We start from the raw sequence: 12,941 nt of genomic DNA, 5'->3' as shown, positions 1-12,941 counted from the left end.
TATTGTATATCGTCTGTTTAATTAAATTATATATATTTTATTGACCCTTGATTGGACATTCCGTTATTTTGGACTGCTATAGTTTGCTGTTTGGGTTACCCAAGAGGAGTATGGCCTTCGTTGAGTGAGGTTTCCTCAAAAAAGCAAAGGATGTACATCTCCTAACTGTGCCTGTTTTAGCTTTATTATTGAGTTCACTCTTGGAGTGCAACACTATGCCCCATGGCTCCCATCCCCAACCAAACACTATGCCCCATGGTCCCCTCACCCCCAACCAAACACTATGCCCCATGGCCCCTTCACCCCCAACCAAACACTATGCCCCATGGGCCCCTCACCCCCAACCAAACACTATGCCCCATGGCTCCCACCCCAACCAAACACTATGCCCCATGGCCCTCACCCCCCAAGCAAACACTATGCCCCCTGTCCCTCACCCCCCAAGCAAACACTATGCCCCTGTCCCTCACCCCCAACCAAACACTATGCCCCATGGCCCCCTCACCCCCAACCAAACACTATGCCCCCTGTCCCTCACTGCCAACCAAACACTATGCCCCATGGCCCCCTCACCCCCCTAACCCCCAACCAAACACTATGCCCCATGGCTCCCACCTCCAACCAAACACTATGCCCCCTGTCCCTCATCCCCCAAGCAAACACTATGCCCCCTGTCCCTCACCCCCAACCAAAAACTATGCCCCATGGCCCCCTCACCCCCAACCAAACACTATGCCCCATGGCCCCCTCACCCACAACCAAACACTATGCCCCATGGCCCCCTCACCCCCAACCAAACACTATGCCCCCTGTCCCTCACCGCCAACCAAACACTATGCCCCATGGCCCCCTCACCCCCAACCAAACACTATGCCCCATGGCCCCCTCACCCCCCTAACCCCCAACGAAACACTATGCCCCATGGCCCCCTCACCCCCAACCAAACACTATGCCCCAAACACACTCAAGCATGCACCCATACAGACCTGAACACCCCCCACCCCCCAAATCAACACACACACAAACATGCACCCATACAGACCCGAACCCCCCACCCCCCAAATCAACACACACACAAACATGCACCCATACAGACCCGAACCCCCCACCCCCAACTCAGCACACACACACACTCAAGCATGCACCCATACAGACCCGAACCCCCCACCCCCCAAATCAACACACACAAACATGCACCCATACAGACCCGAACCTCCAACTCAGCACACACACACACTCAAGCATGCACCCATACAGACCCGAACCCCCCACCCCCCAACTCAGCACACACACAAACATGCACCCATACAGACCCAAACCCCCCACCCCCCCAAATCAGCAAACTCTCAAACAAGCACCCATACAGACCCGAACCCCCACCCCCCAACTCAGCACACACGCAAACATGCACCCATACAGACCCCAACCCCCCACCCCAGCACACACACACACTCAAGCATGCACCCATACAGACCCGAACCCCCCACCCCCCCAACTCAGCACACACACAAACATGCACCCATACAGACCCGAACCCCCCACCCCCCCAACTCAGCACACACACAAACATGCACCCATACAGACCCGAACCCCCACCCCCCAACTCAGCACACACACAAACATGCACCCATACAGACCCGAACCCCCCACCCCCTCCAACTCCAAACCCCCACCCCCAACTCAGCACACACACACTCAAGCATGCACCCATACAGACCCGAACCCCCCACCCCCCCAAATCAGCAAACTCTCAAACAAGCACCCATACAGACCCGAACCCCCACCCCCCAACTCAGCACACAAAAAACATTAAAATCAAAACATTCATACACATCCGACACCCCCGACCCCCGCATCTCAACATACACACAAAATACATTCAAATACAAACATTCACACCCCCCCACATCTCAACATACACACAAAATACATTCAAATACAAACATTCACACACATCCGACACACCCCCCCACCCCCGCATCTCAACATACACTCAAAATACATTCAAATACAAACATTCATACACATCTGACACACCCCCCCACCCGCGCATCTCAACATACTCAAAATACATTCAAACACAAACATTCATACACATCCGACACACCCCCCCACCCCCGCATCTCAACATACACTCAAAATACATTCAAACACAAACATTCATACACATCCGACACACCCCCCCACCCCCGCATCTCAACATACACTCAAAATACATTCAAACACAAACATTCATACACATCCGACACACCCCCCCACCCCCGCATCTCAACATACACTCAAAATACATTCAAACACAAACATTCATACACATCAGACACACACCCCCACCTCCGCATCTCAACATACGCACAAAATACATTCAAATACAAACATTCACACACACCCCACATCTCAACATACACACAAAATACATTCAAACACAAACATTCATACACATCAGACACACCCTCCCACCCCCGCATCTCAACATACACTCAAAATACATTCAAACACAAACATTCATACACATCCGACACACCCCCCGACCCCCGCATCTCAACATACACTCAAAATACATTCAAACATTCATACACATCCGACACACCCCCCCACCCCCGCATCTCAACATATACACAAAATACATTCAAACACAAACATTCATACACACAAACATAAAGCAAAACAAACCCGACACACAAACACAAACAGACCACTTACCAGAGACGTGCTGGAAGGCAGGCAGGTAAGCTGGAAGTCTCTGGAATCGCACTACGGCTGGCGTGGTCCAAGGCTGAAATGCCTTCCGGCATCAAGCCTTATGGGCCACGCCAGCCGTAGTGCTGGCCCTCCATTGGTGCAGCACACACGCATTACGTGGCTCGTAGGAGCGACGTGATGCGTGTGTGCTGAGCCAATGAGGGCCAGTGTTTTCACCGGCCCGGAAGACAACAGACTTTCCTCCATTAGGAAAGTCTTTGTGCCTCGCGGGCCGGTCAAAAGGGCATGGCGGGCCGCAACTGGCCCACGGGCCGTATGTTGTGCACCCAGGCCCTAAAGCTAATACCATCCAAATTGCACTTGCACTGGTCCAAAGTTTCTTAATGGGGACCGAGGTGCATATGAGCTCTTCACAGTCTGCACATAGTCACAAAAAGTGTTGTTTTGAACGGATGTTTTATTTTTCTTATGAGATACTTAAGTATATATTTTTAAAATATTTCTGAAGTTTTGCTAGTGTGGCAATGATTTCTTCATCCCTACTATAGGGCTTAGTTCAGTGTGTCGAGGCAATCATAGCCTTTGGTATTGTAAGAGCTGGTGGGAGCACTAGAAAAATGGAACTACCGCGCTTGATTTGATAGTTACTGTGCACCATGCTGCATGCACTGGGGTCTACTTAGGACGCTGCCTACTGTCCTGGACTGGAAATATGGAATTGGGGGTTGAAACCCTACACAATCGCACCTGGTACTGAGATGAGGAGGAGAGTATATTCTCTCTAATAATGAGTAGGAACCTCGATTTGAGGAGTGCAACAAGTGGTTATTTGAGTGGCCGACATGTGGTTCGACCCTCAGAGCTCATTTTCAAGACGATTTGAGGTTGGTTCATCTGGTTAGTTAGTCTTTTGCTGTGTCGTGGGCGAGCCCCAATGTATAGTCACGTGGATAATCAACAGATACTTCTATGCTGAGGAGGACTGATTGGGCTCTGTGGGAATAACTGTGCGGCCATACTGCTGTGCAGCAAAAGGGTAACTAACTACCTAACCAGTCTGAACCAACCTCATACCGCCTTGAAAATGACCCCCGAGGATAGTATAATGGTACATTCCCCTCCCCTCCTCCTCTGTCACAAGGACTGAAGATACCTCTTAATCCTGCCCTGCAAGAAACAGCCTTGATATCATTATTTACCTGGTCCTCAATTGAATGGGCACCTTTAGGAATTTATCTAGGAAGGTTTTTTGATCTATCTTCTTCACATTGTTAGTCTGTGTTTTTCTTACATTGTTGAGGTGTATCTGTAAGGTGTTGCGCGTAACGCAGCTTGTCCTATAGCAGCATTGCTTTCAGTCACTGACGTTTCGTTCTGAGGATTCCCTTTCCATACAGACTGCATTAAGCTGACAGCAGTCATACCTGTGTTTTGACCATTGATGATTAACTCATAATTGCATGTGCTAAACCTACCAATTAAGTGTCTTCCTAGTCATTGACTCTGATTGCTGCCTTGCATGCACTGCTGTCTGAGTGCCCTTCTGCCAGACATTGCGAGCCTCCACTAAGCTCTCTCCCACCATATGTGGTTGATCCTCAGTATATCCCTGGAGACGCCCCAAGTGCCGGGTCGGCACATTGTTTAACCCTTCTCGGCATTCAGCCGATGCCACCTTCTCAGGTTGATCAGTCAAAGAGTCAGCAGTTCTGCTATCACACAGAATATTAGCTCAGACCTTCTGGGAGTCCCAGAATTGTGCCGAACACGCTCTGTCACCTTATGCTTTTCCGGGTTCATAATCCCCATCTTTTATCTAGCAATCAATCCTGCGGTTTGCTTGTTTCTTAGCACTTGCACTTTTGTGAGCGGAGGGTTCTGAGACACAAGGAGATAGGTATTTGCCCACAGTCACAACATATGGCCAACTTTCAGAGCGGTAGGAGTTTGAAAGTCGAAAGTCAACAGTCCTAGCCAGCATGGTCAATGCTGGGGGGTCGTGGGAGTTGTAGTCGGGATCATCTGGAGAGTCTCAAGTTTCAGACCTCTGGCCTAAGGAATCAGCGGAAGAAATGATCTATTTCTGAACATTTTCAGCTCTACTTGGTTAGCGCTCTTGACCCCATTTTCATCCTTTCAAATCATGTTTCAGTTTCTAAAAGGTGTGTATTTTGGTGATGGGAAGTGGGCTGGAAGGGGAATGAAAGTGTTTCCATCTCAATCCCTCAGCACCCAAATTTCTGAACTATTTTTGAAAATAACTGTGTAAATATATATATGTATTTTGTTTCTCCAGGAAGTGGCCCATCGGACCTTCTTCTAATAATGTAGGTTTAATGTAGGCACATTTTGAGTGAAAGAACATAGTTGGCAGGCACCTCTAAAAATAACGTGGCCATTCCACCAAACTCCTAGGACATCAGATTTATTTGGAATACCTTTCCCTCTACATAAGTTCTCTCTACCCCTGGGTTAAAATCGGATTCCCTTTTAGAAATGTTTCCCTGTGTTTCTTCTAATATTTGCAACCCATGTGTTGTCTTTCCTACTTGGGTATCCTGGGTGAGTGCTACGCTTATTTCTGCACCCACACCTTGCCATGGCGCGCCTGACATATGTGGAGGGAATATGCTGGAAGGTCAGATTTCATCACCTAAACCACAATACACCACCCGCGTGCCAACTGCTGCACTGGCACTTTTCACATTGTAATGCATTTTCTCGGATTTGCTGATTTGCACTGCGAGAACACGGGGTTGTGCTCTTGCTTGGCGTGTTGAACCTGAGGTGAGCTTACAATAAGCATGCAGTGCGACACCGTTTGTGTGATCTGCTGCCCACAAACCTTTGTTCAGTTCTCCTATTCCCGAACCTTCACAAGTTCTTGTGTGTTTCACTGGAAACTGCTTTCATTATTCGTCATTGCCTTGAATAATCCTCACACTCTTTTCCTGTTTCCACAGATTTGACTTGTCGAACAGGGATTCTTTTTTTGACAGCAAAACAAGAAGCACCATTGTAAGTACTTCCCGAATGACCCGCATTCGATTTCTCTCACTGATATTGTGATAATTGCTCCCCAGATGCCTCCACTCAACACCCCTTGTTTTCTAGATTTAGAACGTGTTATGTGGCGTGCCGCCCAATGGCGCTAATTATCAATAACCAAAATAAAACGACCAGCATATTTGAAAGTGTTACACAATTCCCCAGAGCCCATCCATCGCAGTGTGCCGAACAATAGCGTGCAACCGAGCTGCTTCAATAGTGTTTCCTATCATTGTAAAATGCATTCACTGCCCTGTTTTTGCAATTTAAGTCTTATGTTAAGTCTCATTAGTGACATTTAAAGCACAAATCTAGCTCAGAACCCGTGGGGTACTGCACTGGAAGGGCAAAGAAGAGGAGTAGGAGTGGTGGTCAGAGTGCACAGAGGGTTCATGGTTGACCAAATAGAGGGATTAGTCAAATGTTGCTTGACACGCAAGGTCTTCATTGCTTTTTTCAAAAGGAGTAGTAAGTCGGGAGTAAGTTCCAGAGGGTAGTTGACTTATAATTGGCCATTAATCGCACGCTTAATACCCAGAGGTTTCCAAGCGCAGACCCGGGGAACGAACCTGTGTTGCTCCGCGTCATCTCGCTTCCAAGGTGAGCACGTTGCCCCTGAGCTATCCTCCCGAGCCAAGTCTTTTGTGAGTGGGTATGCTGTTCCACAATCCAGGGGCATAACAGAATGCTTCTTTCTTTGCCGGTTCCTTTTTACAACTCTTTCCTTCTAGTTTGATGATGGCTTGTCTCCTTGTGATGTGCTGGCCTCCAGAGATGATGACCTTTTCTGCCTCGCAAGATGGGGCCTTGGTCTTCAGAACCTTTCAAGAGTTGTAGGCTTCAATGGGAAGCCAAAGAAGGGCCTGGTGCATTTCATTTACATCTGTCCTGTGATGAGGCACGATGCAGCGTTGTGATGTCTTTCAGCGAACCGAAGTGGTGCCATAGTCTTTCCAGGGACACATAGGGCCACAAAGGTTGGAGAGCTGGGGCGGACCAGCATCCAATAGTGGCCGTGGAAATGTTTTTCAAAGTGGCCCTACATTAAGCCCACAAGCAAGCCTAAAAGCTTGGTTCAAATTGTGAATTTTAAAGTGCATTTGCCCCTACATGGGGGTTAATGGCATTTAACATTGTTAAGAGTAAAGAATGACATGACTGGAAGCTTTAGAGCAAATTCCCAGGGATGTGTGGGATAAGGAGAGATTAGACGAAGGGGGTCGGGTGAATGGGTAAGAGGATCAAAAAGCCATGGTACCTACACAAAAGAAGCCAATGGTGCAGAGGCCCCATGGGAAATCTCCAGAGTTCTTTGTAGGCCGCTTCACCCCTGTTGGAGAGTACCAGGCCTGGATGTCGGTTCTGAGATCTGTCGTGGGTGAAAAAGGATGAACAGAAACCGCTGGCACCCAATGTGCGTCTTAAATTAGATGTTGATTTTCATGATAAAATCGATGTACATGTAGACTGACTAGTGGTGCAAAAGCTATCTAATTCCTTTTTTTGTCAGGCAAGTCTGGACTTTGCCTTGCTCAGAAGGATTTTCCAGGAGAATTGATTCTGGCTGCAGGTTTTAATTTCAGGCAAGATGCTTGGCATCCAGGGCTAGATGAGGGAGAGAAAGTGTCCACTTGAAGTATGCCATCAATGCAGCTGACCCTGAGATTGTGTATCATCAGTGGACCTTAATGATTGGATCAGCTATGAATTCCCCCAGTGGCGCCATGTAGAGTTTGAAGAAGACTGGAAAGAGGATGGATCATTGTGGTTCTTTGCAGGTGACTGAGTGGAATAAATTGTTGGAGCCCATCTGTACAGTTTGATATCTGCATTCAGGTACGAGGCAAACCAGTTCAGGAATGCATTATGGAAAGCCACATTTCTGGAAAGGATCAAACCGTTATTTGCTTGCAAGAAACATGGATGGCAAGCTGTCCTGTGTCTGATGTATACGAGCTAGCTATAAACCCGGCTATTACAAGAGCCAAGGGACGTCCATCCGCTGGTCTCTTAACAATGATAAAGAAGAACTCTGGTTGGAAATTAGAGAAAGCAATAAACGTATCACCTTTCATACAGTACTCTGTGATTGCCGCGAAAAATGAGATGAACAACCACAGAACCCAAATTCACATCATCAATATCTATTGGCATCACAAGAATGCAGGAAAATATAAATTCATAACAATGGTGTGTGATCTAATTGATGGAACAAACAGCGCTCAGCATAATCCAAACATTATCTGTTGTGGTGATCTTAATCTGGACTGCGTGAATGAGGCAAAGACGCCTGGACCTAAAACCCTGTTACAAAATCTGGCAAAAAAATGGTGTGATGATCTCGAGGAAAGAAATGTCACCATCTTAAATGGGAACATCACGGGGGATATTCCGCCCAAAAAAACGTGGAGATTTCTGAAGCAGTCCTCCACCATAGACTATTTTTTTATATCTGATAGTCTGCAACAACGAGTCATTGCTCTCAACATCACAGCAAACTCAAACAGCGATCACAGTCAACTAGCATTGGCAATCAAAATGTCAAACATTAAGAAGCCCCAACAATGGCACAGTCAGATTTCTGTTGAACCTAACAGATCTCGGCTGAGAATAAAACCTGAAGAAGTTAAGATATTAACAAAATCCTATGACAAGTATGTACTGAGTGCAACAGAATCGAGAGCTGAATATAATTGCCTTCTACAACAATTTATGACGGTAGACTTGGGGTTGAGAAGACCTTCCCTCCAACCAATACATCGTTTTGATAAACAAGTACGCGAAAGAAAACAACAACTGCGAAAGGAAATGAGACAACATAGAAACCTGAATGTTGAACAACAAAAGAAGGCGGTTAAAATCAGCAAACAGAAATACAAAAACTGGCAAATCTCGCATAAAGCAATCATGTACCAAAACGACAGCGAAACAATGCTTGCCAGCCTCAACAACAAAAATTCCTCAGAGTTTTGGAAACTAATAAACAACATTAACTGCACGCAAGATGCAATTCAATCAAATATGGTGAATGAAAACGATTGGATCAACCACTATAACTCAGTATACGAGAAAAAAAGTACCACCATCGACCCGATGCTCCCTGAGCTCTCAAAATGGGACTTGCACTTTGATAAAGAGGACATCCTACAGAGTATCCAAAGATGCTCCTCCTCCAGGGCACCGGGACCAGATGGCCTGACGAACTTTATTCTCAAACAAAACCCTGAAGAGTGGGCAAACTTCCTATCAAAACTGTTTGCCTCAATTGCTAATGAAGCAAAAGTCCCAACCAGTTGGAAAACCGCAATTGTCATTCCAATCTTTAAAAAAGGCAATAGAGCTGAACCTAAAAACTACAGACCCATTGCCTTGCTGGACGTTGTGGGAAAAATATTCGCGACTCAAATACAGAAACAACTCCAAGAGTGGATCCAAGAGTCAAGTCATCTGGACATCCGTCAAGCGGGTTTTGTCAAAGGTGTAGGCTGTGGCCTAAACCTCTTTCTGCTAAACCTACTTAAGATGGATGCAATAAAAAGAAACAAAAAAATCTATTTGGCATTTGTGGACTTATCACAAGCCTTTGACAGCATAGATAGAGAGCTACTTTGGAAAAAAAATGTTTGATTGGCAATGTCCAATTAGCCTACTTTTAGCAATAAAAGCATTACATACCAACACGGAGATAAAAATAAAGCTAGACAAAAATGGCACCCTATCGGCTCCAATAAAAACATATCGAGGAGTAAAACAAGGGTGCCCTCTGGCTTCTGCTATCTTCAATCTGTTTATCTCAGACTTGGGTGATGCATACAAAGGTGCAAACACTTTTCCTCCAAAAGTTAATGGAAAAGATCTTCATTGGCTCCTGTATGCGGATGATCTTGTTCTCTTGGACTTGACGCCAATAGGTCTGCAGCGAAAACTCGGGATTTTAACGCAATATATCCAGCTAAACGGCCTAAATGCGAACACACAAAAATCTGAAATTTTAATCCTGCAAGATCTGCAAAAGAACAAAGATCTTATTGGGAAAAAAAAGTTCACGTGGAAACTGGATGATGGCAAAATTGAGCTAAAAAAACAATCGCTGTACCTGGGTATGTTGCTCAGCTCAAACATAAACAATGCCCCATGGGTAGGAAAAGTCAAGTCAAAATGTAAACAATTGACATCGCAGGCTTGCATTGTAAACTCAAAATTCGGGAAACACTCATTAACACCTGTTTTAACATTCTATAAGACAAAAGTCATACCGGCCTTGATCCATGGAGCTGAATGTGCCTTTGGCTGTCCAGCAGAAGTATGGGCCTCTTTGGAACACTCGTTTTGGTCGAAAGTCTTGTGTCTACCCCCTGGCGTACCAACCGCCTGTATAAGATATGAGCTGAGCCTCCTATCTATTAATGGAAGGATAACGTGGAACACCCTAAATGAATTCCGCAAAGTATTTGCTGAAAAGCCAATCATCCAATATAACATCCTAAAAACTTCAGCTACAGAGCATGATAATTCAGTGCTCTCAATGTGGCTCCAACGCTGTGAAAAAATCCTCAGCGACATAGGAGCAAACAAAAATCTACTGCAAGAAAATCCGAATAAGGTCAAATCCTTGCTGTGGATCCAAGACTGGATTGACACGGGTGACGCGTGCAAAAAACACAGAATAATGAAGCTGATGCCAAATGGAGAGAGAAATTTGAACAAAACTCAGCCATATTTACGCACATTTCCAGACAAAAAACGTAGAGCATTGTTTATGAAATATCGTCTCAACCAATTTCCAACCAAAGAAAATCTAAACATACGGAACGGCATGGATCAAACCTCCACAACGTGCCGACTCTGTGGGAAAGATACTGAAACGTTGAAACATCTGACGCTGGCATGCAGTCATCTGACACAGGAACGCACAAAGCACCTTGGAAGGTTTATAATGGCAAAGCCTTCATTGTCCGCTGAAGAATGGTGGACACGACTCTTTCAAGGCTCAGATCGCAGCCTAACATTTGAACTAACCTTCTTTTTAGAATCAATGATGGAAAAGCTACTAAAGGCAGAACCTAATCTGGAATTATAACAGTCGAAGTTATCAGAGGCGGGTGTTCAATCAGCATCAGTGGAAGAACCGTCCTTTTCCTGTAAACACCTAGCTTTGAAGTTTTGGTGAATGTAAAGCCAACCCAAAACATTGTGCCAACAAATCTATGTCACATGAGGGACTTGCTGATTGGTTCTGCCTTTTTTGTGGGTTTTCTAGTTTTTGTGGGTTTTCTAGTTTGGTGGGTTTTCCTAGTCTTCTCCTCTGTATTCTTTTCTTATTTTTTAAAGGTTTGTAACAAACCAATAAAAAAAAAAAAAAGAAAGGAAGTTTGAGTGTGGATTTAAGCAAGACATACCAGAAGGGTTAGTCTGCGTCAATAATGTAGAGGAGATTCTCAGTCACCGGGAAGCAGGTTATATGAGGACTGCTACATGGTGAACAACCAGACTGCTGGATCTGTAGGAAGTTAAGCTGAGTGTTATGCCATTTATATTTTTCAGATTAATTTTTCCAATGAAAGGCAGGGGATTGACTGGGCAGTAGTTTATGTGGTTGGATTAGTTGGGGGTGTATTTTCTTCTTCAAAATATTGGTTATTATGTTTATGTTCACAACACCAGAAATACACCTTGTATTAAGCAGGCATTGATGATTTAGAATGGCAGTGTAAGTGCTTCTCCGGAGACTGCTTTTATGATGGAGGTGGGGAGGAATTCTTCAAAAGGGGTGGCTATCAGCACTGGCAGTATATAGGTCAGAATTTCCAATTCTTTTGTATTATATTGAATTTGAACAATCAAGAAGTCTTGCTTTGGAAATTGGGGTGTCTGCTAGTGCTGACATTTATTCCCTGACCTTGTCTATCTTGACTGAAACACCCATGATGATGGAAATGCGTTTTTCAGTGAAGTGAGGCATTGTAGGTCGTTTTTGGTTTTCTCTAAGTTGTCTGACAGCCATCGGGACTACTCCAACATGAATGATGTCCTTTTTCAAAGCAAATCACATGCAACAAATATTTGCACTAGTCAAAGACAAGTCAAACATGAAAAGGGTAACATGTTTTCTTGTTCACCTCATTATTCGACAGGCCTATGAGATCCTGTGTGCAGTGCATTAAAGGTCCCCACCATTTCTTCCAGACGTATGGTAATTACATTTAGATTAAATTGTGTTTTTGCAGGTGGAACTGAGAGTCAGAACTTTATAACAGAATGCTTGCACAATAGTGTACATTTCGATGAAGTACAAATGTCCCTTCTGGAGCATTGCTCTTTAGATTTAAATCTGATTTATTAGGACCATCATGTTCATGTAGCCCCATGCTCTTGACACCAAACCCAAGGATGGAGCAGAGAGCAAAGCAACTGTTGTCCTCAAGGGTATTGTGCACAACCTCCACACTCCTAACAAATGCTTTGGGTGGCTAAGGGAACAGGATGCCAGCTGAAAGGCTCCTGAAATTACATCCACTACTCCAAACTGATCAGTGCCATACAGTTAACAAAGTAACTGATGTTGTGAAGTTTGGAAGGTTGCATTATCCAACTAATGGTACTCCCCAAAACTCATAACACTAAAGAAAGTTCAAAACCAGGCATATAATGAGGGTAGCTCATGGATAAAACACTCCCCTCTAATATGGAGTCAGCCTTTGCATCGCAAGTTTTAATCCCCTACAGCCAACTCTGCCCTTCAACTTATCTCGATTCATACATTTAGTAACATTAAAAAAAAATTATATTAATGATAACAGTTATTTATATAGTGATTATATGTGGGAGTAGTCCAGTAAAAGCATTTTATGAGCACCTATATTATAGGTGGTGAAGATGTGCCTTAATCCATACAAAGGTGATCAGATGCAATTGCCTGGAAATCTCTTTGGTGGCCCCATGTAAAACATCGACCAAACATCAATTTTCTATGGACCATGCTGAAGGCGAGTCACTCCTCCAAGACTAGACTGCCCATGTTCAATCAAAAGAAAAACAGTGGCTGCAGGGAGGTTCTCAAGCTCGTATATAAGTAGGCTGTTCTTAAGTCCACATTCTAGGTGAACATTTTGTTTATGGATTTCTTGCTGCTAAGGAGTTGTGATTATGATTGTCATGCATAATAGGAGCCACTGTGCTTGACATGAAATAAT

The 12,941-nt window shown here is 44.9% G+C and overlaps 1 protein-coding gene across 5 annotated transcripts in view; it reads left to right on the top strand.

Annotated features, from left to right (window-relative positions):
- Positions 1–12,941, top strand: part of ANO1 (anoctamin 1) — an 802,432-nt gene that overhangs the window by 531,593 nt on the left and 257,898 nt on the right. For all 5 annotated transcript variants that reach the window (XM_069623444.1, XM_069623442.1, XM_069623440.1 and 2 more), the window contains one exon: positions 5,664–5,718. In XM_069623444.1, coding sequence (XP_069479545.1) covers positions 5,664–5,718 — 55 coding nt within the window. The remainder of the gene's footprint in view (positions 1–5,663; positions 5,719–12,941) is intronic.

The sequence above is a fragment of the Ambystoma mexicanum genome, chromosome 11, assembly GCF_040938575.1.
Source record: "Ambystoma mexicanum isolate Mex_15411 chromosome 11, UKY_AmexF1_1, whole genome shotgun sequence".
Lineage (NCBI taxonomy): Eukaryota > Metazoa > Chordata > Amphibia > Caudata > Ambystomatidae > Ambystoma > Ambystoma mexicanum.
Note: the sequence above shows the minus strand (reverse complement) of the source record. Positions and strands in the feature narration are given on the sequence as shown.